Raw genomic sequence first — 26,439 nt, forward strand, 5'->3', positions numbered from 1 at the left:
GAATGAAGTCCTTGGATATGTTTGTCAAAGGGAAGTGTATTATTGCAAACTCAACGGCGCAAAAGCAAAGATGAGATCAAGCAAGAGTAAACGCAGCCGACATTAGAAAGAAGACAGTGGAGATCGCAAAGAACGGGGCAAAGAGCAGCTACTTCAGCGATGAACAGCACACGGACTCCGACAAACATGTATCTCCATGTCTCCAAGCACGCACATGGAACGCCTGAACGAGGCGTTACCTGATCGGTGACACCGCAGGAAGACACCGCATACAACACCCACCAATCGAACACAGCGCGTGATCGAATGGGGTATGGTAGACCCTCTGCCCTATGGTGGCTTGCTATGTGTGATGTATTTTGGTGGCATGTCAGAAGCTTGTTCATACTTCGCGTTAGCAGCTGAAGGGAAGTAAGCGAAGGATTGACGAGCCTAGAGCCCGACCCGTACCCCGTGGCAGGGATCGATCTGAGCGCCAGAGCCTCAGCACAGCATTTTCCCATCGCGGGAGGAACGGTGTGTATGACGGTAAGTACACGCGATGCTATGATGGCCTTTACCACACCTGCTACAAGACATGACGAAACATAAGCTCATTGTCTTCCATCTCTTGAGACACTCGATCAAATGACCATCAGTAAATTTCAGGCCCACATAAGGCGGCGGAGCTGAGTTGCAATCGCAAAATCATCCCCTTTTGGTGGCGTCTTTAATCGAAATGACAACCAGGCCGCGCCTAGGGCATGGGGCCGTTTCTCAACCGCAGCCCGCGGCGACCCCACAAGATGTCAGCAGGAGCCAACGTTGCCCCGAGAGGTTTCTGAAGTCTGACCGGGGACTGAGAAGTCGTCTCCGCAGATACGGACTCGCGACATGATGCGACAAGACCTGTATTCGCCGAGCTGGAAAGACGAGCGACCGCTCGGGTACCCCAGCCGTAAAGAGTTCGCTTGGCGGGTTCGATCCGCTCCCGACGGCTGAGGTTGATGAAAGTTTGTGTTGGTACTCCAGATGGCGCGGGCATCAGGTAGAGACAATATTACGTAGTTGGAACATCTAAGTCCAGACTGATATCCGTGTGGAACCTCAGCAGTGAACAGCGCACTACGCTTGCCGAAACAGGTTAGGGAGCCAAGCTTGGAGTCGTGGTAGACACATCAGTCCAGGCTGATTGTGTTATCAGAGTTGTTCAAGAGCAGGCAGTACCTTTGATGCTACGGCTTGCTATGAGCAAGTAAAACGTATCATCGTGGCTACCTACGACCAGCGCAGCGCGTTCTGTCCAAGTGGATGCGGTCGGCAGCGTCAAATCAACACCTTTGTATCGAAGCATGCTTTCGCGCAACGAGCCAGCTACAAGCTTTATAAGATTGCTGAGGTCCGCTACGATTGAGGCGTTGTGATTGCTGAAGACTAGGGTTGAATGGCTGGGATGGTAAGTGAAAAGGGCGGGCAGGATCATTAAAGAAGAAAGTCAACGCAACAAATTGTCGCAAGATACTCAAAGGTAATAAATGTAGCTAAGAGATGTTGCTTGATGTGTACCAGGAACCATGATGGAATTCGCCGTGGGGATGTCGCGTTGAAATGGACGTGTCGCGCGCACGAGCCTCCCGGTCTCCTCTGAGGCTGGCGGCTGGCGCTAGTACATCATCGTCGCGGGGAAGCATGGAAGCTATCTCGAGTGACAACACAGCAAGCATACCGCAACAAGATCCGGCGAATGATATGTGGTAGACGCGAGAAACTTGTTCATTCCCGGTTCCAACGAGTACCTGATACATGCGTCGCGCCAGTGTGATCCCAGCCGTGATGAGACCAGCCTCCGCATATTCGGGTGGTTGGTAGACAGTTGCACGCACCCGCCATCTCGAGTAGAAAACTTATCCACCCCCATCGCCAAAATATCTTCATAATGCTACATTCCTGAACAGCTCCACTTGATTAGTGTACCGAAGAAGATATGAGTGTGGAGCCTGAATTCCAACTCAAGCAAACCAACGGTAGGTGAGCTGCACCAGCCATCCCAGACACGCATCATGCTGACAGAGGTGCCAGTCTCGCAGCCTCAACTATCCCACCAAACCTCACAGCAGAGCGTTGCTGCTTCCCTCGCTGCTTCTGAGGGCTACTACAGCGCGTCAGAGCACGCGTCTAGTTCGAGCGACGAGCGCAGGCCTCTCTACCAGACACCGCCTTCCTCCCGCACACCGGCACAGAGTCATGAGCAGTTGGTGCCACACACTGACATCCCGATAACGTCTCTGCGAGGTGTTGGTGTCCCAAGACAGCAGCCTCAGCCTTCCTTCACACACGAACGCCCTCAATCGCCTGCTGTGTCTACCATCGCAGAGGAGTCGAGACCAGACACGCGAGACGCGAGGCGCTCTCAATCATACAACATGGACGCCGAATCCCAGGTGACCACACCCGGCCAGGATACCACACCCTACATTCGATTCGCCATCGACCAACTCACACGAGACGAAGAGGTCCGAGGATCGAGGATATACCCAGAAGTCCGACCCGAGGACGACGAAGATGACTACCCCGTTGACAGGATTGTCCACGACAATGGCCTGGGATACATGGCGCAGGAGCAACGGACACAGCAGAGGATGTCACAGCAAATACCACGGAAACCCTTGAGGAATTCGTCGACACCGCTTGCGAAAGCTCCAGCACCCATGGCCACCACACAGCCTTACGACCCACATCAGCCAACCCGACAGTACAGGCCCCAGCATTCACCGTCCCCTTCTCGGACACAGAACGACGTCTTCGTCGCACATACCCAACATGCGCCACTGCACTTCCTCCCGGCTATCCTTCGCCCATTCTGGCTAGGCCTCTACATCTTCTTGTGTCTTCTAATGCTTGCAGCCTTGATCTTTTCCGCCGTCTACTCTAACCGCAACGATGGCAACGGCCTGTGGGACTACAACGCATTTGGCGACAACCGCTACTTTGTCTTCGAATACCTCCCAACCCTCCTAGGAATGCTCCTACTTCTATGGCTCATCCAAATCCAGACCGCTACCCAGCGCCTCATACCTTTCATCTCCATGGCTTCGGACTCTTTCCACATGCGCTCTGAGGCTGTCTTCCTCCGACTGTACCCGATGCAGTTCGTATGGCCCAACTTTGAGCATTTCCGCGCCGGACACCCCGGTGTCGGTGTTTTCTTCTTCGTGTCATGGCTGTTTACTTGGACGATACCCCTTCTTGCTTCCGCCTACAACGTACGATATGACGTGGGCCGCAGTGTCTGGCGATGGGTAGCCGTTCAGGGCGTTGTCTGGACCGTCGTTGTCCTTTACATCCTGTTAATTGCCGTACTGATCTACATGCTGCTCTTCCTGACCCGCAACCCGACTGGCCTGAAATGGGACCCTCGATCTCTCGCCGATATCATCTCGCTTCTTGAGCGCTCGAACAACCTCACGGATTACAACAACTCTGAGACATTTGAAAAGGGCGACTGGCACCTGGTTAGCAACCGCGCAGACCGCATTGGATATTGGACGACTACAACGAGGCCTAGCGACGTCTTCTACGGTATCGGCGAAGAGGGTGCTGGAATCCGGAGGTTCTCAGTCCAAGAGGGACGTATCACTGAGAAGGGAGCTGAGCGCACCAACCTCGACCCCCAGGGCAACGACTTCACGATCCGCACCGACATTCGCAATCCCAGCGTCCGACTACGATTTCTCCCGTGGTACCTGAAGGACACTTCAGTCATCGCATGGATTGTCATTGCCGCTGTATTGCTGGTCGCTTTCTTTGTTGTCAGCTTTGTCAACAGCGCCGTCCGCCTTGGATTCCTGCCCCAAGTATTCGCTCGCACTGGCGCAGACGGCTTCTCCGCGTCAAACTTCCTCTACTCCTTCATTCCGGCTCTGATTGCCAACTTCCTCTTCTTGGCTTTATTGTCTCTGGACTACTCTCTCCGGGTGCTTCAGCCCTACATGGCGCTCTCCTCCAAAGGCGGAGCTACCGCTGAGGCCTCTCTTCTGGTCGACTATGCCTGCCGCCTACCTCTTTCCGCCACCTTGGCAGCACTCGAGAACAAACATTGGCAAACAGCTATCCTGTCCTTCGTCTCGTTGACATCCAGCACCTTGCCCATCCTCGCTGGAGGCTGCTTCTGGACGCAATACTACGGCAATGACGACGTCGTCCGTGTCGCAGCCGAGCTCGCAGGATACTACGCCCTCTGCTTCTTCCTCGCCCTCTACGGCGTCAGCCTCCTCGCTCTCATTCCAGGCCGCCGCCGAGCCGCCCTTCCCCACCGCAGCAACACGCTCTCCGAGATCATCAGCTGGGTCTACCAATCCCCCATCCTCGCCGACCGCGCCTTCTCCCGTCCCCAAACGAAGCCCGAGCTCGTCGCAAGGCTAATGGGAAGCACCTACGCGGAGCGCACATGGGCCCGATCCGCCCTCTCGCTCGTCCGTCCTTCCCGCAACAACCTGCGCAGCGAGCCAGCTGCGGAGCCCGCCCTAGGTGACAAGAAGACTAGGAAGGAACGCAAGAACGAGAAGCACAACTCCTACACTGATCCAGACAAGATTCATTATGGCTTCGGTATCCACGTCGGACGCGATGGTCTCGAGCACCTCGGCATCGACCGCGTACATCGTGGTGGAGAGAGGAGTGGTCGCGAACTTGTTATCTGGGAAGAGCAGAACAACAACAAGAGGAAGAGCTGGACGAGTCAAGTCTAAGGCTCTGGCAGCAACGATCGCACACTACGCGAAACGCATTTTACGACCACACACATTTATACTCGTATTTCACGAGTCTCGCACAACAAAATCGACTTTTAGCATTGGCGTTTGGAGGACATCTTGTTTTTCACATAACGGATTCATGGGTATCACGGCAATTGGGCACGACGGCGCAAAACACTTCTTGAATAGAACGAAGTTCACGGAATGTATAGTATGGTAATAATGAGAGCGATATAGACGAGGGGTTGTAGGAAGCGGAGTCTTCCTCCTCAGAGGTCAACGATGTGTATACGGACAAACAAGATTTGAGCCTAGTAATTTACGAGAACGATGAATGCATAGAGAGATGAAGACGAGGATTGCATATAGCACGAAGCCATTTCAACAAGAGCGTTCTTCAGTGATGTTAAACTTGACTTTCTTGTTCATATCAACTACCTACGCAGCAATAGCCGCCTCAGTAAGTCTACTAATCTCCAACTCGCCATCCCCGCCCAGATTGTCCAAGCCATGGAACCCCTCTTCCACAACCCACTTCTGCTCATACTTCATAAGCACTTTACACGCGTTGCCCACAACAAGGAGACCAGGCGGTCTGCTGCCTTCCTCTTCAACCGCCACACACACATGTTCCAGTGTCGTCCTAATGACTCTCTGGTCAGGACAAGAAGCACGTTCTAGTACGGCGACGGGAAGATCGGCGGGGTATGCTTTGCCGACTAGACTTTCGACGAGGGCGGAGAGGCGGTGGAGAGACATGAGGAGGACGAGAGTGCGGGAGGCTACGAATTCGGGTGGGTCGAGGGGCGCGCCCTTGCGGCCGGTACCGGTGCAGATGAGGACTTGGTCGGCGATGCCGCGGTGTGTAGCGGGTATGGCGGCGAAGAGGGGGGCGCTTAAGGCGCTGGTGATGCCCGGTAGCACGCTCGGTATGAAGCCGTGCTCGCGGAAGAAGTCGTACTCTTCGCCGCCGCGGCCGTAGATGTATGGGTCGCCTTGCTTTATCCGCACGACTACCTTGCCGGCCTTCAGACCTTCCAGACCTAGCTCTAAGAGCTCTTCTTGCGCTTTGTCGGCATTTCCGGGGAACTTTCGTGCGATGTGGACGGTTGCGCGGCGGGGTACGAGGTCGAGGATGGGTGCGGGGACGAGCTTGTCGGCGAGGATGAGGTCGGCGGAGAGAATGGCTTTGTGTGCTGCGCGGGTAAGGAGGTCGGGGTTGCCAGGGCCGGAGCCTGCCAGTATGATACGACCTGGTCGTCGTGCCGCCGTGGTGGCGGTGGGTCCGACCTTGGAGGGGCTGCTGCTGGCGAACTCGCGGAACAGCATGTCGACATCTGCGTCTGTGATGCCAGCGAGACGGCGCAGAGGCCAGTACTCGCATATTTGTGATAGCCAGCGCATGCGACGTCCCCGCGCAGCTTCCTTGCTCTCCTCCAGGATCAACTTGTTGAAAGTCGCTGGCTGCCCGCTGTCTTCTTCCTCTGCCTCTAGATCTTGCGACAGTTCCGCCGCATGGTCTTCTTCCCATATGCGTCGCCGCAGTGTGCCCAACCTCTCTACTGCATCACCCAGCTTCGGTGGGAGCGACGCCGCAATTTCTCTCCTTATCCTTGCAGAGAGTTTGCATCCCTTTCCAGATGTTGTTATACCGATCTGTAGAGGGCCGTCGGAATGTGTAGAGAGGAGGGTGAATGAGCAGAGGTTCGGCGCATCGGCGACGTTGACTGGTATACGTAGTCTCCGGCAAAGACTCGAGATGTGGGTTGCTGTGGCGAATTAGAGGGATTTCGAGATATTCTCTCACATCACCTACCTGATGTATGTTTTCCGCCCGCAGTAACAAATACAGCATCTACTACGCTGTCCACTTCCTCCCGCCCAAGTGTGGTCAAGTCGTCGTCTTTGAAACTCCGCTTTAGCCACTTTACTTCGCCCGCCTCAATTCTCTTGACAAGTCCATAGTGAAGTGTGGAGTCTTCGGGCGCGAGCAGTATCGGTTTCGCGCCAACCTCTATTGATCGTGCGCATCGTGCGCCTGCTAGTGGGTTGGATCCGACTATAAGGTGGATGTGGGATGTGGCGTCTACCGCGGTAAGAAGTGCTGGCGCCATGATGAAGTATGCAGAGGATAAATCTGAACAACTTCGAATTCCACGAAGGAGGGGCAGTAATATGAGCAGAGGCAATCGTCGATGCGGTTACTCCTCGGCGGTGTTGATAATGCGCGTGGCACATTATTTGTTCCGATAGCGACGAGCCGATATGGCGCGATCGCACTAGGGCATTCCCGCGGAAAAAGGCGAAATATGAGTGGTTGTTCCGCCCAATGGTCGATGGTGCAATTGACTGCTGTCAGACTTGCGCGGAGTTAGTCCATCTGCTCGTCTCGACCCATGACTATGTTGAGCGCTTTTCGGCTCAACATCACACTGTGTCCTAAGGCGTTGAGCTTTGCCGACGCGGATATCAGAGCGGGGTCTTGGCTCTCCACTCGAATTTTCTCTTTCACGCGGACGTCGTGGTCCTTGTACTTGAACGTGCGGTCGGCCTCATCGTGCGCAGGTGCTCGTGCCCCACCAAGTGCTGATGCAAAGGTGTTGCGGATGCTGAAGCCAGTGAGCGATGTGCTGTCACCGGCGTTGTGCGGCTCGAGAGTGCGGATTTCGAGAACGAGGGCGGCATCGAAGACGAACAGGTGGAAGGACACATTTGCTGGCAGTGGAGGGTCGAATGTCTGTGATTGTCAGTAGTGCCCGTGTTGAATGTTCAGGTGTGGCCTACCTTGTCGTCTACGGGGTTCTCCCACCACGACGGCTGGACATCCGAGTAGCCCTTCAACGCGGCTTGCGCTTCCAGTATGTGATCGTGCAGCAGCTGCAGTTGTCCGGATACGAAGTTGGCATTGGTGGCATCGCCGCCCCAGGTAGCCACGTCGATGACGTCGAGGCAGCTGTTGATGGAGGTCCGAATCGAGGTGAGCTGGGGCACAACGAGCGTCGGCGCATGCGGTGCAGAGGAAATGGCGAGGTCGTACGTCAGCGAGCCTTTGGGCGGTGGGAGGCTTGCGAGGCGGAGCTTGACGCTCTGCGCGGTGTGAGCTGCTGCATGGGGACGGAGAGTGAAGTACATACGCCTTTGGTGATGCGCGTGCCAACGCGAGTAATGAGGCCCTTGAGACTCTCGGAGCGCACCGAAGTCAGGACAAGTGTCGAGCCATTCTCCGACGGCGCAAGCAGGGCAGCGCACTCCTCCAGGCCAGCCTTGAGCGACTGCAGCGTCTCGCGGAGTTGCACCAGCAGCCACTCGAGCTCGCGCGCTTGTGACTCTGCCTGCTCGTGGGCGAGGCGGGCGTCATCGATGGGCGGCCACACAGCAGTCGACATGGCGGTGATGGCTTCCAAGTTCCAAGGCACGATGCGGCAGATTGTTGGTGTCGGGCTGCCCGAGCTCCTCGATGGCCAGGATCCACTGCTCTCACTGCGGATCTCGCTACTATCCGAGGAAGGAAGCCATCCCTGCATCTCTCCGCCCATCTCTTCACGTGCCGAACACATCACGCACTGGCACACACATTAAAGCCCTCCGTCACGATCCGTCGCATCCGCCAGCATGTTTGCAGACAAGCCGCGGACCCTCTGGCTGCTTGGACGTGTCGAGCAGCCTCGGGATGATGCAAAGCGCGCGCGATAGTGCCGTAACCCTGTGCGATGAGGGAGCTAGTCGACGACGCCAACAAAGAGCCGATTCACAGGTGCACTACGTCACCCGCTTGGCCGCAGCTCATAAACAAGCTTGCCAGGCCTCTTTTCATCGCGCGTTTGGTACGCAGCTAGCCACGTCGAACCATCCTCTGTAATCGCACCATTATCGTGCATCCTAATCTTAATAAACAATACCCTTGCGACAAAGACTCTTTCGCGAACCATACACCATGGCTGTAGCTAGTGAGTCGCCCGTCGCTTCCTCTTTCGGTTGCGCATCTGCTAACACACCACGCAGGACCTCTCCTCGCTTTCGGCTCGCTGATCCTGGTCGCTGGAGGCCTGCTCTTCCAATTCCTGACCATCCTCACTGGCGGCGTCAACAAGGCTCCTCTCACCAAATTCTACTTCCTCGAAGCCACCACCAGCGGCATCCCCAACGCAAGAAACCCATCGCGATGGACCTTCTTCGCCATCTGCGGCGCCGACCCTGACTCCGGCAACAATGCCAACTGCGGCTCACCTGTCCCAGCGCTGCCATTCGACCCTCCTAGGAACTTTGGCACCCAGGAGAACATTCCCGAGCAGTTCATCGGTACCCACATGTACTACTACCTATCTCGCTTCATGTTTGCTTTCTACCTGATTGCTCTCTTCTTCGCTGCCATCGCCCTCGTCTCCGGTCTCCTCGCGCTCTGCAGCCGTCTTGGAGGATACCTTTCTTCCCTGATGACCTTTGTCGCTCTCTTCTTCCAGACGCTCGCCGCAGCCCTCATGACGTAAGTCCACTCATTCCTAGTTCTTTAAGTACATTGACTAACATCCACCAGCGCATGGGTAGTCAAGGGCCGCGATGCCTTCCGCTCCGCCGGATTCGAAGCTAGCATCGGCAAATACCTCATGGGTTTCACCTGGGCCGCCGTCGCCTGCTACTTCCTCGCCACCGTCATGTTCTGCCTCGGAGGCCGTCTCGGCGGCGACCGCTCTTCCAGCATGCGCCGAAGCCGCTCTACCAAGTCGAACCGCAGCCGGGGTAGCTTCTTGGACACCGAGTCTCAGCGCAAGCCCAGGGACTACTCCCCATAAACTGGTACTGAACGAGGAAGAAGTGGTCCAAGTGGATGAGGTCCATCAAGGACCATATGGAGGAAAATTGATCTTTTACGCGACGATATCCACGATTTGATTTTGTAATGAACGAACATAATACCTTGCTATAGCGCGCGAGTTAATGCTAGTATTGTACATATGCACATATAGCAAATATACTTCAACCCAAACTACATTCCAAATGGCAATCCCATAGAGTTAATCGATATGAACACGAGTATTCGGACAATACGCTCACAGAAGCCGCACCCAACCAATTTCATTCCTCCGCATACCAAGTCTCGAACATACCTCCAGTGCCTCCCAAATCCAACACCTCGCCCCGTCCTCCTCCTCCAATCCCCTTCTCAACCACAGTCCACAAATCAAACGGCACCAACTCATCCTCACTATCCATCATATCCTCATCCTCCTCATCTTCATCCCCGCCACTAACACCGACATACGCCGTAACCCCCCTACAACTAGCCACACACTCATCCATCAGATTCCAATCTCCATCCGGAACCGCAAGTTCTAATTGGGGGTCGCCGAGCCCCTCGTAGCGCATAATCGGCGGCGCGCCATTGGATAACGTGTATGTAGTTTCGCGGCCCGTGAAACGCGAAGTGTACGTGTGGGGTTGACTGCGCTTGGAAGGCAGGACGACGGTGTGTGCTTCCCAGTCTGCGAGGGCGGCGTTGTATTGGGGTGGAGTGAGCTTCTGCTTTGTGTAGAAGGAATTGGCGAGGAGGCGGGAGCGTGCGGTGTGGCCTTCTATTAGGGCGATGGCGGGGTGGGGGATGTAGCGGGTTATTGTCTTCTCATGTTCCCCATCCCTACCTCCATCTCCATCTCTGTCTCCGTTTGTATTGTCTTGTGAAGTTGAAGTCGAAGCAGCAGCAGACCACGGCGCCGCAACACCCATTCCTCCCTCTCCCAGAAACTGGTTCCAGGGCTTCACCCCACTAGCCCAGGGACCGGTGTCGTACTCTCCCACGGGACACATAGCCTCACCCCTCGGGTCATAGATAACTTGGTCCCAGGAATCCGCCTCTGTTCTACGACCCCAAACCGTGACTTCGAACAAAGTAATGGTATCGCGAACTGCTTTTTCAAAGTCTCTGGCGCGCGCCCTGCCAATGAGTGCGACACTGTGTTCGATGGTCTCATCAAGTACGGTTTCGTAGGGGAGGATATGCGCACTTTCCTGCCAGATGTCGAGGAGATAGAACCATATCGATTGCATGAGGGGCGTGTCGATGGAGTGGAAGTCCGCGAAGTAGTCGAGGAGCGTGGCGGCGCATGTCCAGTATTTTGCGGTGAAGGCGGACTCGCAGGCGTCGCAGGGCCAGAGGTATTGGGGGTGGTGCGGGCATGGTGGGTGGGTGAGAAGGGATTTGATTCTTCTGTAGGCGAGGGAGAAGTCGATGTCGTTGCGGTCGAATGTGTAGCGTGTGGCTGTTGGGGGTGTTGTGGAGTGGTCTGTTACTAGGATGATGGGTGGCGGCGGCATTGCGACGGGCTTTAACGAGCGAGAAGCCATCGCGTCGGCAACTAGACCTATGTAAGCTGACTTTAGTTAGTAGTAAGTGTGTTGTTTGTGGAGGGCGAGTAGCAATCGAAGTTGATAGAGTAGTGCCAAGACTGCCGCCTTGCACAATAGAATTTAGATGAGCGGCTCACAATAAGAGCTGTAATAGAAGTGAAAGAGATCCATCGCGTCCGGAGAACCGCACCCAGTCACTCCAGTCACGCCTACCACTTCGACATGCGACTGAGTGTGCTCATCCTACCATGCTGCATGTTGCTCAACAGCGCTTCCTCCAGGGCTGACTGACTGATACCTGCATCTGTCCGATGTGAGTATATCAATCTAAAGGTGGGTAATCCCAGGACTCACCATCAATGTCGCTGAAGCTGCTGCCCATACTCGGCGTGCCCTCACTACCTTCCTTTCTGGAACGCAGTCCCCCGCGTCGTGGACTACCGAGTCGGCCTAGCGCCGCGCGGTGATCCGAGGCAGGGCTCATAGGGCTCTTTGCGGCTGAAGGAGGGCCGCCGGAGCTAGTCATCGACGACGCCGTCTCTGTGGTCGCGATTGACTGTACATCCATAGACGTTTGTCTGACGGGCGGGGCATTCCTTGCGCGGGCAGGTTGCAGAACCTTTTGCTCCTTGCTGCTACTAGCTCGGAAGCGTGAGTCTTGCGCGTGCTTGCTAATGCTGGGTTTGGTCCTGACTGAAGTTGCGAAAGGTAGACTTGTCTCGTGTGAGCCTGAATCATCAATCTCTTGGGTTCCGTCTCCTTCTTCGAACGTCGAAAGCTCTCTCGGTTTCTTCTGTTGGAAACGCGGCGGGCGCTTGAAGAGTTGGCTTCGATGCGCTGGATGATCAGTATCCGAAAGCGATGATGAGCTCGAGGACGACGAATCGGGAATGTCTGGAGAAGCTGCTTCGTGATTTCGATAACTTGGTGGTGATGTTGGTGCATTCGCCCTATCTTCAGATCTTCTACTAATTAAGTTAGGTCGTTGAGTCGATCGTGTAGACAAAGTTCGAGCTGGGGCCTGAGTAAGTGCCCGGGATTGAGTAATCGTGGTGGTAGACGGTGTCCTCGAGAGCGAAGGTGCTAAGATATGTTAGAAAACATATCTACTGCGGCATCTAAAATGCTTGTCGAGAGACTCACCGGGTATAACCACCTCTGCGCCACGCAGACTCGGACTGTCCTTCGAGCGTCCTGCCAACGCGGATGTAGTCCTCCCAGCTACATTTTGTCAGCAAGATTAGATGATGCTGATGTTTTACGTACCTCCAGATCCGGCACTGCCACCTCTTCGCATCGCAACGCCACCCACAGCAGTCATCGTGCTACCACCGGTCGGCGAAGATGACGGGGCAGCATTCGAGATGCTGACTTTCTTCATTTGGTTACGAACGTGATCTAGATGTCGCTCGTATAGCCATGCAGCTTGCTGAAGAAGGAAGGTTGGTGGAACTTGGAACTTGTCGGCTCTGCGACATGGTTAGTAAGGTTGATGCATTGCGTAGCGTGCATGTCCGTACAACTCGACCCCTACGATAGATTAGTACTTCTTGAGATAATTTTGGAATAGGGCTTGAATACTTACAGTTCAGATCACTAGTCTTGGAAGACTTGGAAATGACCTTCCATAGTTGGCGATCCCTCTCAGCATCCCATTGTGCCTATGTCGCGGTCAGATGAGCCCCGGAGACGCGGACAGATGCCACTTTACCTGCGGAGGATCTTCAAAGTCACCCCGGATGAACGGGAGACGTATCAGAGCTGTGAACTGAACTGACGACATTAAAGATGATCTGGTTTAGCTGTACGGACGTAGAGTGATGAAGGGGTGGTTGGGTGAGGTGCAGTGATGCGGCTAGGCGATCGAATGAAGTAAGGCGTGAATCGATCTACGCCCGGGCTTGCGACCGATTAGGCCGGAGCAGTCACGTAACACTGGAAGGACACGACTACTTCAAACGAACTTGAAATCGTTTACATGCGTTTCCGATGGTCATGGCTCAATATTAGTACTAATCGTGAATAATTGAGCCTCGTGTATCAAGGCAACCATTGCAGCCTGAATCAAGCACCGCCACACCTTCCTCGAGCAAGCCACAGCGGCCCCGCTGAAGCACAAAATACTCGACGCGGGATCGTGCATAAATCCCCACCAAACACAGTCACTCCCCGAACTCAACACCAAGAAATCAACTCACTGTCAAAATGTCGGCTCAAGCAGTCACCACTATCGATATCCAAGGCAAACTGCCCAAGATTACCTCTGGAAAAGTGCGCGATCTCTACGCCATCGACGATGACACACTACTATTCGTTGCGAGCGACCGTATATCAGCTTATGACGTGATCATGGAGAATGTAAGTTCAACTTCACCAAACCTCAATAGTAATTGAACTATATCCAAGACCTCAAACTAACAAACCCCAGGGCATCCCCGGAAAAGGCGCCCTGCTAACCGCCATGTCAATATACTGGTTCAACTACCTACCCACCAAAGTCCCCGGCCTAAAAACCCATTTCCTCTCTTCAGATCTGCCCTCCGCAATCCAGGACCAAACCTCGCTCAAGGACCGCAGCATGCAAGTCCGGCGTCTGCGCATCCTCCCCATCGAGTCCATAGTCCGCGGCTACATCACCGGATCAGGCTGGTCCGAATACACCAAATCGGGAACCGTCAACGGCATCAAACTCCCCACCGGACTCGTCGAAGGCCAGAAGCTACCGGAACCACTCTGGACACCGAGCACCAAGGCGGAAGTAGGTGGCAAAGACGAGAACATCAGCCCCGAGAAAGCGCGAGACATGATTGGCGATGCGAAGATTGCGCAGCGCGTTGAGGAACTTTCACTTGCTATTTACAGTGCTGCTGCGGATCGCGCAGAGGAAGTTGGTATTGTTCTCGCAGACACAAAGTTTGAGTTTGGCGTTGATGAGATGGGTGAGGTGGTGCTTGTTGATGAGGTGTTGACGCCGGATAGCTCGCGCTTCTGGCCCAAGGAGTCGTGGGAGAAGAATCTGGGAAAGGCGCAGCCGAGTTACGACAAGCAGTTTTTGAGGGATTGGTTGACGGGTGAGGGGCTGAAGGGCAAGGAGGGCGTTAAGGTGCCGCAGGATATTGTGGAGAAGACGGCGGCGAAGTATAGGGAGGCTTGTGAGAAGCTTACGGGGAAGAGTGCTTGAGAGGTAGCGGTGATTGCAGTTAGACTTGCATGAGGGTTGTCGAGATGTCAACAGATGGCAAGTTGATGTCAAGTCTGTGCCACCGATGTATATATCGTAGCAGCAATCGAAGGTAGTTGAAGACCAGAACTTGTGAGCTATGATAAGTCGGATACCTGACGAAGCCTTGCATGTATGTTTACTAGTCTCTCCGACCCTGTACAAGCCCCTCTCTCTCCTCCTCGTCCTCATCGTCGATATGCTTTCCCGGGTGCCGATACAGTACGTAATGCTGCAGCATGAAAATGATGTCGAACACGATGGTAATGTTACCCAGTCCAAACTTGACTGGATTACCAGTTACACCGCTCCAATCATTCTCCAACGCGGAATCGATGCACAACTGCGCGAGCGAAAGCCAGCCACCCGCAAAGTCCAAAAGCATGGGGTATATACTCCACCCCAGTGTCGACTTGCGCTTGTAATTGACCCAGGCCTGGGGTATATACTTGAGGAAGACGGTGAGGAGTTTGACGTAACCGAGCGTGTAGATCTACTTCGTATCAGTACAACCGCGTGAGGTTTGAAGATGTAAACCCAAGATAACTCACAACATCGATCCACGCCCACCCTTCAGCATCATATCCCCTTCCAGCTCCATTCATCTTGACCAGAGCCACCACAACCCCAATAGCAAGCACACACCCCCACCAAACCCCCAGTATAACCCGACTAACCTTCTGCCTCTTGCCGATCTCAAAGCCCCAAATCCTCTCAAAGAACTGACTATATATAATCACGCACATGACCGCGCCATGTGCCGCGAACAAGAAATCGTTGAACCGCACCGTCGTCTCCGGCGCGTCAGGATGGCGAGCCGCATATTGCGCTTTTATGGTTGGCGAGTACAGGAAGCAGGCTGTGGAGATGGTGTAGCAGGTGAAGCCCAGGACGTTGAGGGTGGGGAAATCGATGGCGAGGCCGAGCGTGGATTTGCGCAGGTAGTTCGATATGGGTTGGGGGTAGAAGGATAGGGACCTGTGTTGTGAGGGTGGGTCAGTCTCGTATGAGGGGAAGAGGGATGGTAGGTGGTGTAGGAGGTGGGTGGTACTGACCACGACAGGAAGTAGGCCCAGCCCAGTACGCGCGATATGGCTCGGGCAAAGGCTTCGAGCTCGGGGGTCATCGTCATGGTGTCGGAAGGCGAGGGCTGCACATGTGCGATAAGAAGACTGGCTTGCGCGCTCACTGTGGAGCGATGGACGGGGCAGAGTTTGAGGGAGTGGTGGACCAAAGAACGTGTGCTATCACAGACAGCCAGAAAACAGAGACATGTTGCTGAGACAAGTACTCATGGTGAGCGCCTGATGCTGCGGCGTGTACTGTACATGTGCGATTGCGACAGTGGAGATGCGCGCATGCCCGCCGCGGAACGGATGACAGGGGTCGGAATGGCTGCTTGCAACGCCGAAGTGCTCATTCGCCGTCGGGTTCATGTCAACCATGCCGGTTCTCCAGTTCAGCCGTATCATCGGGATTATAGACATTACAGTATACACGTTTTGCATTAAGGAGTTCGGCATAGAGACCAGGTGATGTAGTTTCCTAGCTTTACAGCCTTATTAACACTCAAGGTATAACTTCAGTCCCTCTGCCTGTGCCTCGAAAGATTTCTGCAGACTCTCTCCAAGCGTGTCCTTCAAGACTCCAGCGAACAACCCATTAAACACTTCTATCGACTCATACAAGACAGTTCCGTTGCCGATGTCGCTAAGCGCCTGCCAGCGCGTCGAGGCAACAGCGAGTTCCCCCAAGTAGTCCCATGCCAATCTTCCCGACTCCGGCTGCACATGAGTTATGCGCTCAGCGGACGCCTGCGTGTGCAAGAGATTGTCGGGCGTGTCCTTGTCCACTGGTAACGGAAGCGGAGGAATCTGCACACGGAAGAAGAGGAAGTTGCCCTCGACCGGTCGCTGCTCAGGCAGGGTGAGGTTGCCCTTCGCTGAAGTAGTGAGCGCATAACGCACAAACGGGTTCCAGGCTGCGTAGTTGGCGAAGTCGGTGAGTACGTCCCAGGCGGCGGGGACGGTGGATTTGATTTCTATGCGTGCGGTCGCATTGAAGACGCCGGGTGCTACGGCTGGAAGATTTGTGTATTCGGACTGGGCAAGAGCCGCAGGGAGGAGCGTCAAGGAGACGAGGCTGAGGAACTTGGACTTGAACATATTGGATGGATGGATGGGTTCAGGGTTTTCAGCCTGGGAACTGCATACTTTTGTACCGGAGCCTACCCGAGGTTTGTTGCTGCATTAGCCACATCGCTTAGGAGGCGATGCGAGTGTCTCCTGGGATAAATGTCGCCGGCTCCAAAAATGGTAATCTTCATAAGCTTTGGGACAAATCTCCCCTGGGCGGATTACTGGGCATGTAAACCAATAAGTTTAATGCCTGTCATTGTGGATGGGACAGAATCCGACGGAGGCGAACGGACGCTGCCTATGTACTTGACGCCCGGGCCTTGCACATCGCAGAGACTAAGCTCACCGCTGGGTACTGGCTATCATTGCAGCTGCAATGAGGTTGGAGATGTGCGCTTGGAAGCACGTGCAAGGCGCGGGACAAGTCGCGGCATGTGGGCCATGATATGCATGCGGAGGACGTCACTCCAGTCTCTCGGAATGCATCGCGGAACGCCGCATGTGGCTGCCCAACAACCTGCTCAGGCATCTACCGTGCTCGCTGCAGTCACTTGACATCACTAGCAGCGTGCAATCTGCGAATGACTAGAGTCGGCCAAAGAGGGGCTAGATAGCAGCGCAAAGGGCGGTGCCGGCGGCCGTGATGTGGTGGGCGAATGGAAGGCTGAGGGCGCGACATGCACCTGCATAAGCTATGAGCTGCCCCTCAGCACCGCGACCTGGCCAGCGACACAACTAACTGCACTTACGACGCCCTGCATACATATCTCAACACTTGGGAGCTTAGATAGAGCTCCATCCTGACTCACCTCTGCGCGCCCATCCAGACGTCTCTGCATAACGCGCTGAGGGGCCCCATATCTAGCGTGCCGCGTGAAGCTCCAGCCCCGCGGCTCAAACAACAGCCACAACGACCCTCCCGACGATACCGAGTGACAACCAGAGATAGGCCCCGATAACGCGCCGAGTCAGGAACAAGGCACCAGTGTTGTTGTGTATAAGTGTCTTGCTGTGCAAGCACGCGCCCGCCACCTCCACGAGTCCTGGTCACGGAGGCGCATGACGCAACGCCCGTCTAGCATTCATCCCAAGTCACCCGCCGCCGTCCTCATCCGTCGCTACCCCCACAACCTCCCTCGCGCCCACGACACCTACCACTTCCTCACGACTGAGCTAGCGCTCCAACAGACCCTTCCACACGCTCTTCCGCAGGTTATATGAGCTCATCGCCCGACAACGCCGCCGAGCATACGACGCCCGTCTCCAACCTCACCTACTTGCACAAGCAGCAGCGCAAGGGCACCAAGGTACAGGACACACCACAAGCACGCGGCCGCCACACGTCGAGAAATGAGTTGGGAAGAAGAAATAAAGCGGCCGGCAAGGTTACGCGCATATACCCGAGAGAGATGTACGTGAAGCAGCACCACCCTTCCCTACATGGAAGGGGCGATGGTGACTCTTGTTCGTATTCAAACGCGACTGACTGCCACAGAACCAAGTCACCTTCGTCAGCCAAACGTCTGTCATCCACGTCTCCACCCACAAACTACCATGCCACTACGTCTCCATTACTATCGGCGATCGGTGCCACTCGAAACACGGCCGCACAATACACCAACGAGTGGGCCAAGTCGGTTCCCTTCTTTCCAAACTCCGGCTCCCCGGGTAATGGTGGCATCGCTATAGCCAGCTCTCCGCCTACCTTTCATAACTCGCCTGGTGCACGAGACGGACTGTACGCACCACAGGCCATGTCAAACTCACCTCCAGGTGCACGACCCCTGAGCCACCCCAACCAATACACGAACTTTGGTGGGCGCGTACAGAACTCGCCTGGAAGAGACCGTAGAGCATCTGTGTACTCTCAACAAGGCGTTCGCCCGCCCTCACAACAGTTCATGCCGAACCCGCCGCTGCCGCATCAACCTCAAGCACACTACTATGGCTTGCCAAACATAGACTTCGGCCTCAACAACGGCCAGCCCGATGGCATCCAGCCAGGGGAGGGAGGCTACTTCTGTGGCTTCGACACTCTATCCATGGCCGGAGACGAGGCGGCTCGAACTACAGAGAACGTGCTGCTTGTTGGCTCACAAGGTGGACTCGACGTCTTCCGCGTTGAAAAGAGCAAGATGGACATTGTAGGTCGACTGGAAGGACTTCGGGGCGCTGTAATAGGCGCCAAGATCTTGCCTTGGACCTCGCGGCACGATCCCTTAGCTGCTTCCCGTCCACTCATTGCGCTCATTCTTCACGGTCCGGTCGTCAAAGACAGCAGAAGCTCTAGTGGAAGCGGTGCATCCTCTGTGGCTGACGATTCGTCTGAGTCACCTAGTAGGCCGTCCTCACGACATGGAAATCAAGAGGGGCAAATCAGTGGTTACCAAACCACGGTTGAAGTCTACTCACTGAAGGAGAGGCGGAGAATGGCTGTCCTGTATCGAACTCCCCTGGTACCTCTCACGAGCCCAATCGATAGCCCCATGTTTCAGCCTCCACCTCCAGTAGGCGACTTCGTCATTGATGCGAAGGGGAAGTTTGTTGTTGTGGCGTCTGGTGCAAGTGGAGAAGTCTTCGTATTCGCGCCTTACCACGAAGGTCATTCTGAGTATGCAGAGCGATTCCGCTGCATCGGTAAACTGTGGACATCTGTTCAGAATCGGGAACGGGCCATACATTCAAGCGGTTCCAGTGCCGTTGACGGCAGCCATGACGAGATTCCTCCTGAGAAGTATGGCTTGCCTGTGTTTTCGCTCTCCGATCGTTGGCTCGCCGTCACCCCACCAGCGTCAAGCGCGCTCTACCCTGTCAACGGTATAGCCCTGACTTCACCTTACTACGAGCGCGCTCCGGGCCTTGGGCACCACAGCGTACCGCCTCAGCCGTCCCCCAATTGCGCTGTCGATGTGCCCAATGAAGCAGGCTTGATCGATAGACTTACCAGGGAGGGAACACAAGTTGCAATCAAGGGTGCACGCTGGGCCACCGAGAAGGGAATGCAGGCTTTCAAGAGCTACATGAACAAGGGCCAGCAAGGAGCCACCATGCCGTATGGTCAAGATCCCATGCAGCATTACTTCCCACCGACCCATGGTCACAATCAGACTCAACCGAGACAAGAGGCATCTGTGATCTCCGTCTACGACCTGCAGAGACTGTTAGACGCCGAGGAAACGAGGAATAAGAACGCACTTCATCCGGTCGCCACTATACCCGCGGCTCTCGGTTGCAGCTTCATGTCGTTCGCCCCCAGCGGTCTTATGCTCATGACTGTGAGCAAGAAGGGCGACTATCAAGATGTTTGGGACCTGAAGCGCATGAACTTCCGAAGAGCACGTAAGACGTTACGGGAACAGCCAACAGGACCTTACGTACGACAAGTCGCTCGCTTCACCAGAATGACTGTTGCGAACGTCATCGATGTTGTTTGGTCTGCCCCTCGAGTCGACAAACTGGCTGTCATCACGGACAAGGGAACAGTGCACATGTTCCCGATGCCTGCGTCGGCCTTCCAATGGCCACCAGCTCGGCGCATTCGTCCAGCTGCACCAGCCACACCAAAGGATGTCGCGTCCCCCACAGGTCCCGCTGGTGTGATGAACTCAGCAATGCAAGCTGTCAATAGCGCTAGGCCTTGGTTTGATGCTGTTCGCGCTAAGAACAGCGTCGGCGGAACTCGATTCAGTCTCAGTGGCTTGGGTGTAACCCCTGCCGCTGGCGCAAAATCTGGCAAAGCCGTCGCTGCCAATGTAGGCAAGTCAATCAACAACATCCGGCATGCCGGCGACAACAAAATGACACTTCCGTCATCGCCTAGCGGTATCAAGCCTTACAGCGTACGCTGGCTTTCTGGTAGAGGTCGTGGTTCGATCGCACTAGCGTCCGGTGGTGTACTTCAGATCTGGAGGGTGCAGATGAGAGCTGCGACAGGCAAGGGGAAATCATCGCATACTGCATCCATAACCAAGAAGAAGACAGTGGAGTTCGGACTTGCTCCCATCTCGGATACCGCACTACCACCCTCCGTCACGGAGCAACTGTTCCCGCAACCTGGTGATCCTGAGCCAACACTTGACTGCTACGGTGACTGGTTTCCTCGCGCTTTGCCTTCTCGCAAGCCTACCGTGTCATCTCTCGCACCACTCAGCTTCTCCGAGATTGAGACGAACCCTCCTTACCAGCCCTTCTACACCGACAAACGTGTCACGCGTTTTGTCTACTCCAGACAAGCACCCGAGGTTCAAGAGAGTAGCAGCGAATACCAGCCCTCGTTACCGGCACATATCTCCGATCTCCATCACGAAGATAGCTCGCCATGGCTCTTTGGTGAGACCGTAGAGGGTACACGTATCTCCACGCCAATCACTCAGGCGTATGACTCTGGAGAGGATGACATCACGGGCGTTGCCGCCAGGATCGAGAACAAGCTTATTCTTCGAGACGGCGAAGAGGAGGTAGAGCAGGTTGTCGTCACCACACGACGTCGGCGCGTGAAGAAGGAGGGTATCGACGGCGACGAGGAGGGTTTCTTCGAGGACGATTGCGAGGTGTTGGATTTCGCAGAGGATAGGGTGTGAGCGTGTACATTCGCTCTACCTCTCTTCCATTCAACATGTCCTTCCACACACCACCCCTACATTCGCTACCACATTTGCATCAGATCGGGCGTTGTCATCTTGGGTAAGGCGCAGCAATAGGCGCCGGCGTTTCTTCTTTTTGGGTCAGGAGGAATTCGCATCATTAGGATACCACGCAGCCGACAGCGGCCCTCGGCTTGCAACATCAATACACAACTTAGATAGCCAATAGATGGATCAGGATTAGCAACTACGCTCTATTTTACGCAACGGATGAGGCAAAGTGATGTGCTTACAGTCTAACCTTGCTTCGTATATGGCCGTCTTTACTCCATGATCGTGTCTTTAACTCCGTTTATCCCCGTCCGCCGACTATCTCCACCGTGCTGGATGGTCGGCAGCGGATGGTCGGGGGAAATACTAGGTTTTCACCAGAGTATCGAAAGTGCTCATTGGATGCATGCGCGTTTGATTTGCGTGGCTTTTGCACTACGTAGATGTGTTGTTACTGTCCGGTCAAGGGGAATGCATGCTCACGGTACCTCAACCGTGTACTGCAACAGGATGTGCAAATCATTTATTGCACTATCAGGTCCATGGCTTCGTGTAGTGAGTGGCGATCGTGCTAGACCGTGAGCCAAAGCAGGCTGCTACCCGTGGTGGTGGAGTTGAAGATTCGGCGCGAAGACGGAAGGTAGGAATTAGAGGCCTAGGACAGAAAATATAAAGAGAAGACTACAGCCGCCAACAAGAAAACATTCAGCTCACATCAGCACGAAGAAAATCATTAGCTCTACACCAAACAGTCCATAACTGAACGAAGAAATAAGATCATGTCTTCCACCGACCAAACCATCATTCTCATCACCGGCGGTACGCAGCATCTCCCTACTCTCTGTTTCTTTCCCTCCTCTTCATTCCCCAGCCCATCCTAAACATTCTAACTAACACACCATCCCAGCAAATGGTGGCATCGGTTTCTCCCTGGCCACCCAACTCCTCGAAAACGCCAAATACCTGATCCTCCTCGGCAGTCGCTCCGCCGAAAAGGGTGAAGCCGCTGTGAAACAGCTCCAGGGAAAAGGATTGCCTGGGAAAGTGGAGTTGCTGCAGATTGATGTCAGCGACGAGACGAGTATTCTGAAAGCGAAGGACGTGGTGGAGGGGAAGTATGGTCGGTAAGTATATCCCCTTTCCTTATCCATCCCTAACTCCAACTCCAGTGCTTCAAGTCATACTCACAAGCTCCCCACCAGCATCGACGCCCTCGTAAACAACGCCGCGATAACCGGCGAAGCACCCGCCTCCTCCTCTCTCGCCACCCGCATGACATCCGCCTTCCTAACCAACGCCACGGGCCCAGCCGTCATCGTGGAAACGTTTGCTCCTTTCCTCGCGAAGAGCGCGGAGATGGGGAAGACGCCGCGGATTCTCAATGTGTCGAGTGGAGCCGGGAGTATTGGACTCAGGAGTGATAGGACGAATCCGCATCAGGCTATGAAGAATGTATGTCCTCCACTCTCTTTATCGGCTGTTTTGACGAGATTGGTGTTGGTGGGGTTGGTTTGGTATTTGGTGAGATGTTTGCTGATCAGAAACCAGTTGCCATACCGCAGTTCCAAAGCGGCGCTGAACATGCTTACTGCGTGTCAGGACTACGAGTATGGACCTAAGGGGTGGAAGGTGTTTTGCTTCTGCCCGGGGTTTACGGAGAGTAACTTGGGGCCTAGGGTACGTTTTCTTACTCCCACTTTCACTTGTTGTTGCGCGTGGGGTTGATGGTTGTTTGCTGACATGTGAGATAGAACAAACCGGAGCATGGGGCCAAGCCTACTAGTGAGGGCGCGAAACCCATGGTTGCTATCTTGGAAGGGGAGAGGGATGAGGAATCTGGGGGGTTCTTGAAGGCTGAGGGGGGTTGGCCTTGGTAGATGGGTGACCGTGGTCTCGGCATGGGCAATCTGCACGTAGATTGAAAGATAGTGAGTAGTGTGAGAAAGTGAAAGGGGTATCTGCATTTGTTCCTTCATATCTTCGTTCCATCACTTGTCCTTACACACGTCGCCTTTTGCCTACATCAATCCTGCCCATCTCATTGCCTCAAGAACATCTTGTAGCTTGAGCTATCTGTGACCTCCTTGTACGGGTATCCAATATCCTTCAAAAAACTGGCCAACTTGCTGCTGTCCTCCTCTTTGCACTGTATGCCAGCCAGGATCTTCGCAACGTCGCCGCCATAGTTTCTGTAGTGAAAGAGACTGATGTTCATTCCCGGTTGTAGTGTGTTCAGGAACTTGTACAACGCGCCTCCTCGCTCAGGGAATTCGAACATGTACATATGCTCATCGGCGGCGTTGCTGCGCCCTCCGACCAAGTAGCGGATATGTGACTTTACGAGCTCGTCTTGAGAGAGGTCCTCGGCAGTCATGCCTTCAGCGGCGAGACGTTCGATGAGATCGGGTAGATCGCGGGCCCTTGTCGCCGCCTTGAGTTCGACACCAACGAGGATCTGAGCCGACTCAGGGCCACAGTAGCGGTAGCTGAACTCTGTGACTGCCATGGGGTGGATGACGGAAACGAGCTTGGCAAATGAACCAGGTTGTTCGGGGATAGTGACGGAGAGGATGGCTTCTTTGTTTTCACCGATGGCGGCGCGCTCGGCGACGAAGCGGAGACGATCAAAGTTCATGTTTGCGCCGCTGGCAATGGCAACCAGACCACGGTTTCGATCTGGTGACGGGTTGCGACTCACCCACTTCTTCAGGCCTGCAAGGGCGAGCGCGCCTGCAGGTTCAACAATGGAGCGTGTGTCTTCGAACATGTCCTTGATGGCTGCACATGTCTCGTCCGTTGTAACTTGGACCACCTCATCGACGACCTCTTGACATATCCTGAATGTCTCCTCTCCCACTGTCTTGACCGCAGCTCCGTCAGCGAAGAGTCCGACGTCCTTCAGGAAGACGCGCTTTCCGGCTTTGAGCGACTCGACCATGGCGTTTGCGTCGTACTGCTCCACTCCTATGATCTTGACGTGTGGCGCTATCCGCTTGATGTATACGCCTGTGCCCGCGATGAGACCACCACCACCCACGCAGCAGAAGACGGCCTTGAGGTCCTGCAGGTTTGTCTGTCGCAGCAATTCCATGCCAACCGTACCCTGACCCGCAATGACATACGGGTCGTCGAATGGCGGGATAGACACAAGCCCATGCAGCTTCTCCAATCGCGCAGCCTCTGCCTTTGCAGCGTCAAAGTCAGCTCCATGCAAGATGACTGAGCCGCCTAGCCGTGAGACGTTCTTGTGCTTGATGTCGGGCGTTCCCGAGGGCATGACAATAGTTGCGGGAATCTTGAGCTTGCGCGCAGAGTAGGCCACACCCTGCGCGTGGTTTCCGGCGCTACACGCGACAACACCCCGCCACCTGTCCTTGGGGTCCAAATGTGCCATCTTGTTGTATGCGCCGCGCAGCTTGAAGCTGAAAACGGGCTGCAGATCCTCGCGCTTGAGCAGAACATTGCATTCTAGCCTGTTGCTGAGATTGGTTGCGTGGGTGAGAGGCGTTTCCTGCACTACTTCGTAGACGCGCGAGGTGAGGATGAGGCGGAGGTAGTCGGGGTAGCCGTTGGGCAGGAGGAAGGCGTCGGGTATGACATCGTTGGTTCGCGAAGACGTCGATTCCGAGGGCGGACTCGGGTTCGCGCTGTACTCGGTCAGGGCGAGGCCGTTCTTGGGCGTGCGGGGCGAGACAAGGCCATTGGGACCATTGTCGGGCGTCGTCGGCCGTGAGTAGTCGGGGACCGTCGTCATTGTGGTGTTGTGCCAGAAGTGCAGCTTGTTGAGCTTGTCTTTGTATTTTTTGGGCGAGTCATCGGAGGCTCGGTCGGCCTGCATCGGAGGCAGGGGTGCGTCTAGCGTCATGGGGAGCTATGGTGGGGTAGATGGCGTCCAACCTCCCAACTTCATCTCATCTCGCGTCGGATGGCGAACCCTCCGACATGTCGCGCCCAACATCTCCTTTTGAACTTCTTCCTGTGCTTCCTACGCGTTTTCTCGTGTCGTATACTTCCGCCGTCGTCTGCATCTACTAGTTTCGTTTGTTGCCATGTTTGCTCTCGATACCTCCTGACGGCCTCCGCGTCATCCTCTTCTGGTATCTGGCGTCGACAAGACACGCCACGGACTCCAGGCTCCACTGGCGCACGCGATGGCTAGCATCTATATGGACCCCGTATGCTTCACGGCCTCGCGCTGATGCTCGGACGCGCGCGCGGGATGGCGACGTAGGCTCCGAGGGAGGCTGCAGTAGTCGGCTTGTTGGTATGGTTCTGAACGACTGGGCTGCCCTCTTCCAGCTCCGTTCTGCATATACGGGTGCGTTGGCAACCTGTACGATGACTTGCAGTAGAAGAAACGGAGAACGTTGCGGACGAGCCTACGCGAGCGGCTGGAAATTCCCTCATTTCCGCCGTTTGAGCTTGCTGTCGATGCCATTGGAATGTAGGGCGAAGTGGTTTGCATGTGGTGGTTGAATTGTAATCGGTGGTCACGGTGGCGGTCGATCGTTAGTGCGGAAAGGGCTGAAGCTTTGCCCGTCGCTCGATCTGAAGTTCACAGTGTCACGACCCACAGCAACTCGTTCTTGTTCAACTCAACTCAACCTTTCGGATTCTTCTCTACTGACAGAGCAGACTTAGCCAGGCTATCTAGAGCTGGAGGACCGCATCTATGTCCGCTCTGTCTGCATACCTCGAGTGGCAGGATAGGCTGGCCGCCTTCTGTACGCGCGAGCGGAGAAGGCTTCGCCAGCTACTAACGAGAACGGGATCTCGAGTACTCTTGTAGTGAGCTTGCTGTCGCGCCTCTTAATGCTCTCCAGGTACTCGAATCGTTAACGCGTTGTTCGCGGGCTTGACTTCGAAAATAAGGCGGACTTGACCTCATTGCCGACTAGCCTCCGCTCGACCTCCCCCGCAATCTCAACACACTACTGGGCCGCAGGTTCGAGATAGCTCTTCTTGGACTGCTTCAGCGTTCATGCAGTACGCGCTGCACTTCAATGGGAGCCTGGGCGTTGCCGTGATGTCCCAGCGGAGCGATCCAATTCCCCGATGCTCGGACCAAACACCCTGCTCTTGCGAATCGCCTCTCCATCTGCCTCTTCAACCACGCTCGAGGGTGATCTCTTCGATCGATTCAGTGGAATAAGGCTGACCATCAAGCGGACGACTCTTTAGGTATGCGCTCCCACACCCCCTGAAGGGGCGACATTGCTGACCGAACACAATCCTCAGGCCGCATCGAGGGATTCTTGTACGAAACCACTTGCCTCTTCTTTCCTGCCCATCGACATTCGAATCTCGTCCCTACCACCATTGTGATCGACGTTGCCACCTCTACCCCGACCACGATTGCCACACACACTAGA

At 55.0% G+C, this 26,439-nt stretch overlaps 11 protein-coding genes across 11 annotated transcripts; 5 read left to right on the forward strand and 6 right to left on the reverse strand.

The window, feature by feature from the left end:
* Nucleotides 1-1,963: 1,963 nt before the first annotated feature.
* On the forward strand, nucleotides 1,964-4,727 carry J4E93_001495 (uncharacterized protein; the record flags this gene model as incomplete). The annotated part of the gene is made up of 2 exons (XM_049339446.1): nucleotides 1,964-1,967; nucleotides 2,008-4,727. The coding sequence occupies 2 exons, from the start codon at nucleotides 1,964-1,966 to the stop codon at nucleotides 4,725-4,727; spliced, it is 2,724 nt and encodes a 907-aa protein (XP_049203403.1).
* Nucleotides 4,728-5,171: 444 nt separating this feature from the next.
* On the reverse strand, nucleotides 5,172-6,847 carry J4E93_001496 (uncharacterized protein; the record flags this gene model as incomplete). Its single annotated transcript, XM_049339447.1, has 2 exons — nucleotides 5,172-6,502; nucleotides 6,550-6,847. The coding sequence occupies 2 exons, from the start codon at nucleotides 6,845-6,847 to the stop codon at nucleotides 5,172-5,174; spliced, it is 1,629 nt and encodes a 542-aa protein (XP_049203404.1).
* Nucleotides 6,848-7,104: 257 nt separating this feature from the next.
* On the reverse strand, nucleotides 7,105-8,119 carry J4E93_001497 (uncharacterized protein; the record flags this gene model as incomplete). Its single annotated transcript, XM_049339448.1, has 3 exons — nucleotides 7,105-7,470; nucleotides 7,518-7,820; nucleotides 7,868-8,119. The coding sequence occupies 3 exons, from the start codon at nucleotides 8,117-8,119 to the stop codon at nucleotides 7,105-7,107; spliced, it is 921 nt and encodes a 306-aa protein (XP_049203405.1).
* Nucleotides 8,120-8,667: 548 nt separating this feature from the next.
* On the forward strand, nucleotides 8,668-9,523 carry J4E93_001498 (uncharacterized protein; the record flags this gene model as incomplete). Its single annotated transcript, XM_049339449.1, has 3 exons — nucleotides 8,668-8,680; nucleotides 8,736-9,216; nucleotides 9,268-9,523. The coding sequence occupies 3 exons, from the start codon at nucleotides 8,668-8,670 to the stop codon at nucleotides 9,521-9,523; spliced, it is 750 nt and encodes a 249-aa protein (XP_049203406.1).
* A 283-nt stretch (nucleotides 9,524-9,806) lies between these two features.
* On the reverse strand, nucleotides 9,807-11,379 carry J4E93_001499 (uncharacterized protein; the record flags this gene model as incomplete). Its single annotated transcript, XM_049339450.1, has 2 exons — nucleotides 9,807-11,102; nucleotides 11,374-11,379. The coding sequence occupies 2 exons, from the start codon at nucleotides 11,377-11,379 to the stop codon at nucleotides 9,807-9,809; spliced, it is 1,302 nt and encodes a 433-aa protein (XP_049203407.1).
* Nucleotides 11,380-13,280: 1,901 nt separating this feature from the next.
* On the forward strand, nucleotides 13,281-14,256 carry J4E93_001500 (uncharacterized protein; the record flags this gene model as incomplete). The annotated part of the gene is made up of 2 exons (XM_049339451.1): nucleotides 13,281-13,433; nucleotides 13,504-14,256. The coding sequence occupies 2 exons, from the start codon at nucleotides 13,281-13,283 to the stop codon at nucleotides 14,254-14,256; spliced, it is 906 nt and encodes a 301-aa protein (XP_049203408.1).
* Nucleotides 14,257-14,437: 181 nt separating this feature from the next.
* J4E93_001501 (uncharacterized protein) lies at nucleotides 14,438-15,427 on the reverse strand (the record flags this gene model as incomplete). The annotated part of the gene is made up of 3 exons (XM_049339452.1): nucleotides 14,438-14,788; nucleotides 14,847-15,273; nucleotides 15,351-15,427. 3 exons carry the CDS (start codon nucleotides 15,425-15,427, stop codon nucleotides 14,438-14,440), a joined length of 855 nt encoding a protein of 284 aa, XP_049203409.1.
* A 430-nt stretch (nucleotides 15,428-15,857) lies between these two features.
* On the reverse strand, nucleotides 15,858-16,460 carry J4E93_001502 (uncharacterized protein; the record flags this gene model as incomplete). Its single annotated transcript, XM_049339453.1, has 1 exon — nucleotides 15,858-16,460. The coding sequence occupies one exon, from the start codon at nucleotides 16,458-16,460 to the stop codon at nucleotides 15,858-15,860; it is 603 nt and encodes a 200-aa protein (XP_049203410.1).
* A 1,190-nt stretch (nucleotides 16,461-17,650) lies between these two features.
* J4E93_001503 (uncharacterized protein) lies at nucleotides 17,651-21,013 on the forward strand (the record flags this gene model as incomplete). Its single annotated transcript, XM_049339454.1, has 1 exon — nucleotides 17,651-21,013. The coding sequence occupies one exon, from the start codon at nucleotides 17,651-17,653 to the stop codon at nucleotides 21,011-21,013; it is 3,363 nt and encodes a 1,120-aa protein (XP_049203411.1).
* Nucleotides 21,014-21,846: 833 nt separating this feature from the next.
* On the forward strand, nucleotides 21,847-22,944 carry J4E93_001504 (uncharacterized protein; the record flags this gene model as incomplete). The annotated part of the gene is made up of 5 exons (XM_049339455.1): nucleotides 21,847-21,886; nucleotides 21,975-22,191; nucleotides 22,237-22,519; nucleotides 22,616-22,744; nucleotides 22,819-22,944. 5 exons carry the CDS (start codon nucleotides 21,847-21,849, stop codon nucleotides 22,942-22,944), a joined length of 795 nt encoding a protein of 264 aa, XP_049203412.1.
* Nucleotides 22,945-23,105: 161 nt separating this feature from the next.
* On the reverse strand, nucleotides 23,106-24,932 carry J4E93_001505 (uncharacterized protein; the record flags this gene model as incomplete). Its single annotated transcript, XM_049339456.1, has 1 exon — nucleotides 23,106-24,932. The coding sequence occupies one exon, from the start codon at nucleotides 24,930-24,932 to the stop codon at nucleotides 23,106-23,108; it is 1,827 nt and encodes a 608-aa protein (XP_049203413.1).
* Between the last annotated feature and the right edge of the window lie 1,507 nt (nucleotides 24,933-26,439).

Source organism: Alternaria ventricosa (assembly GCF_023758065.1).
Source record: "Alternaria ventricosa strain BMP 2768 chromosome Unknown scaffold_2, whole genome shotgun sequence".
Taxonomy (NCBI): Eukaryota; Fungi; Ascomycota; class Dothideomycetes; order Pleosporales; family Pleosporaceae; genus Alternaria; species Alternaria ventricosa.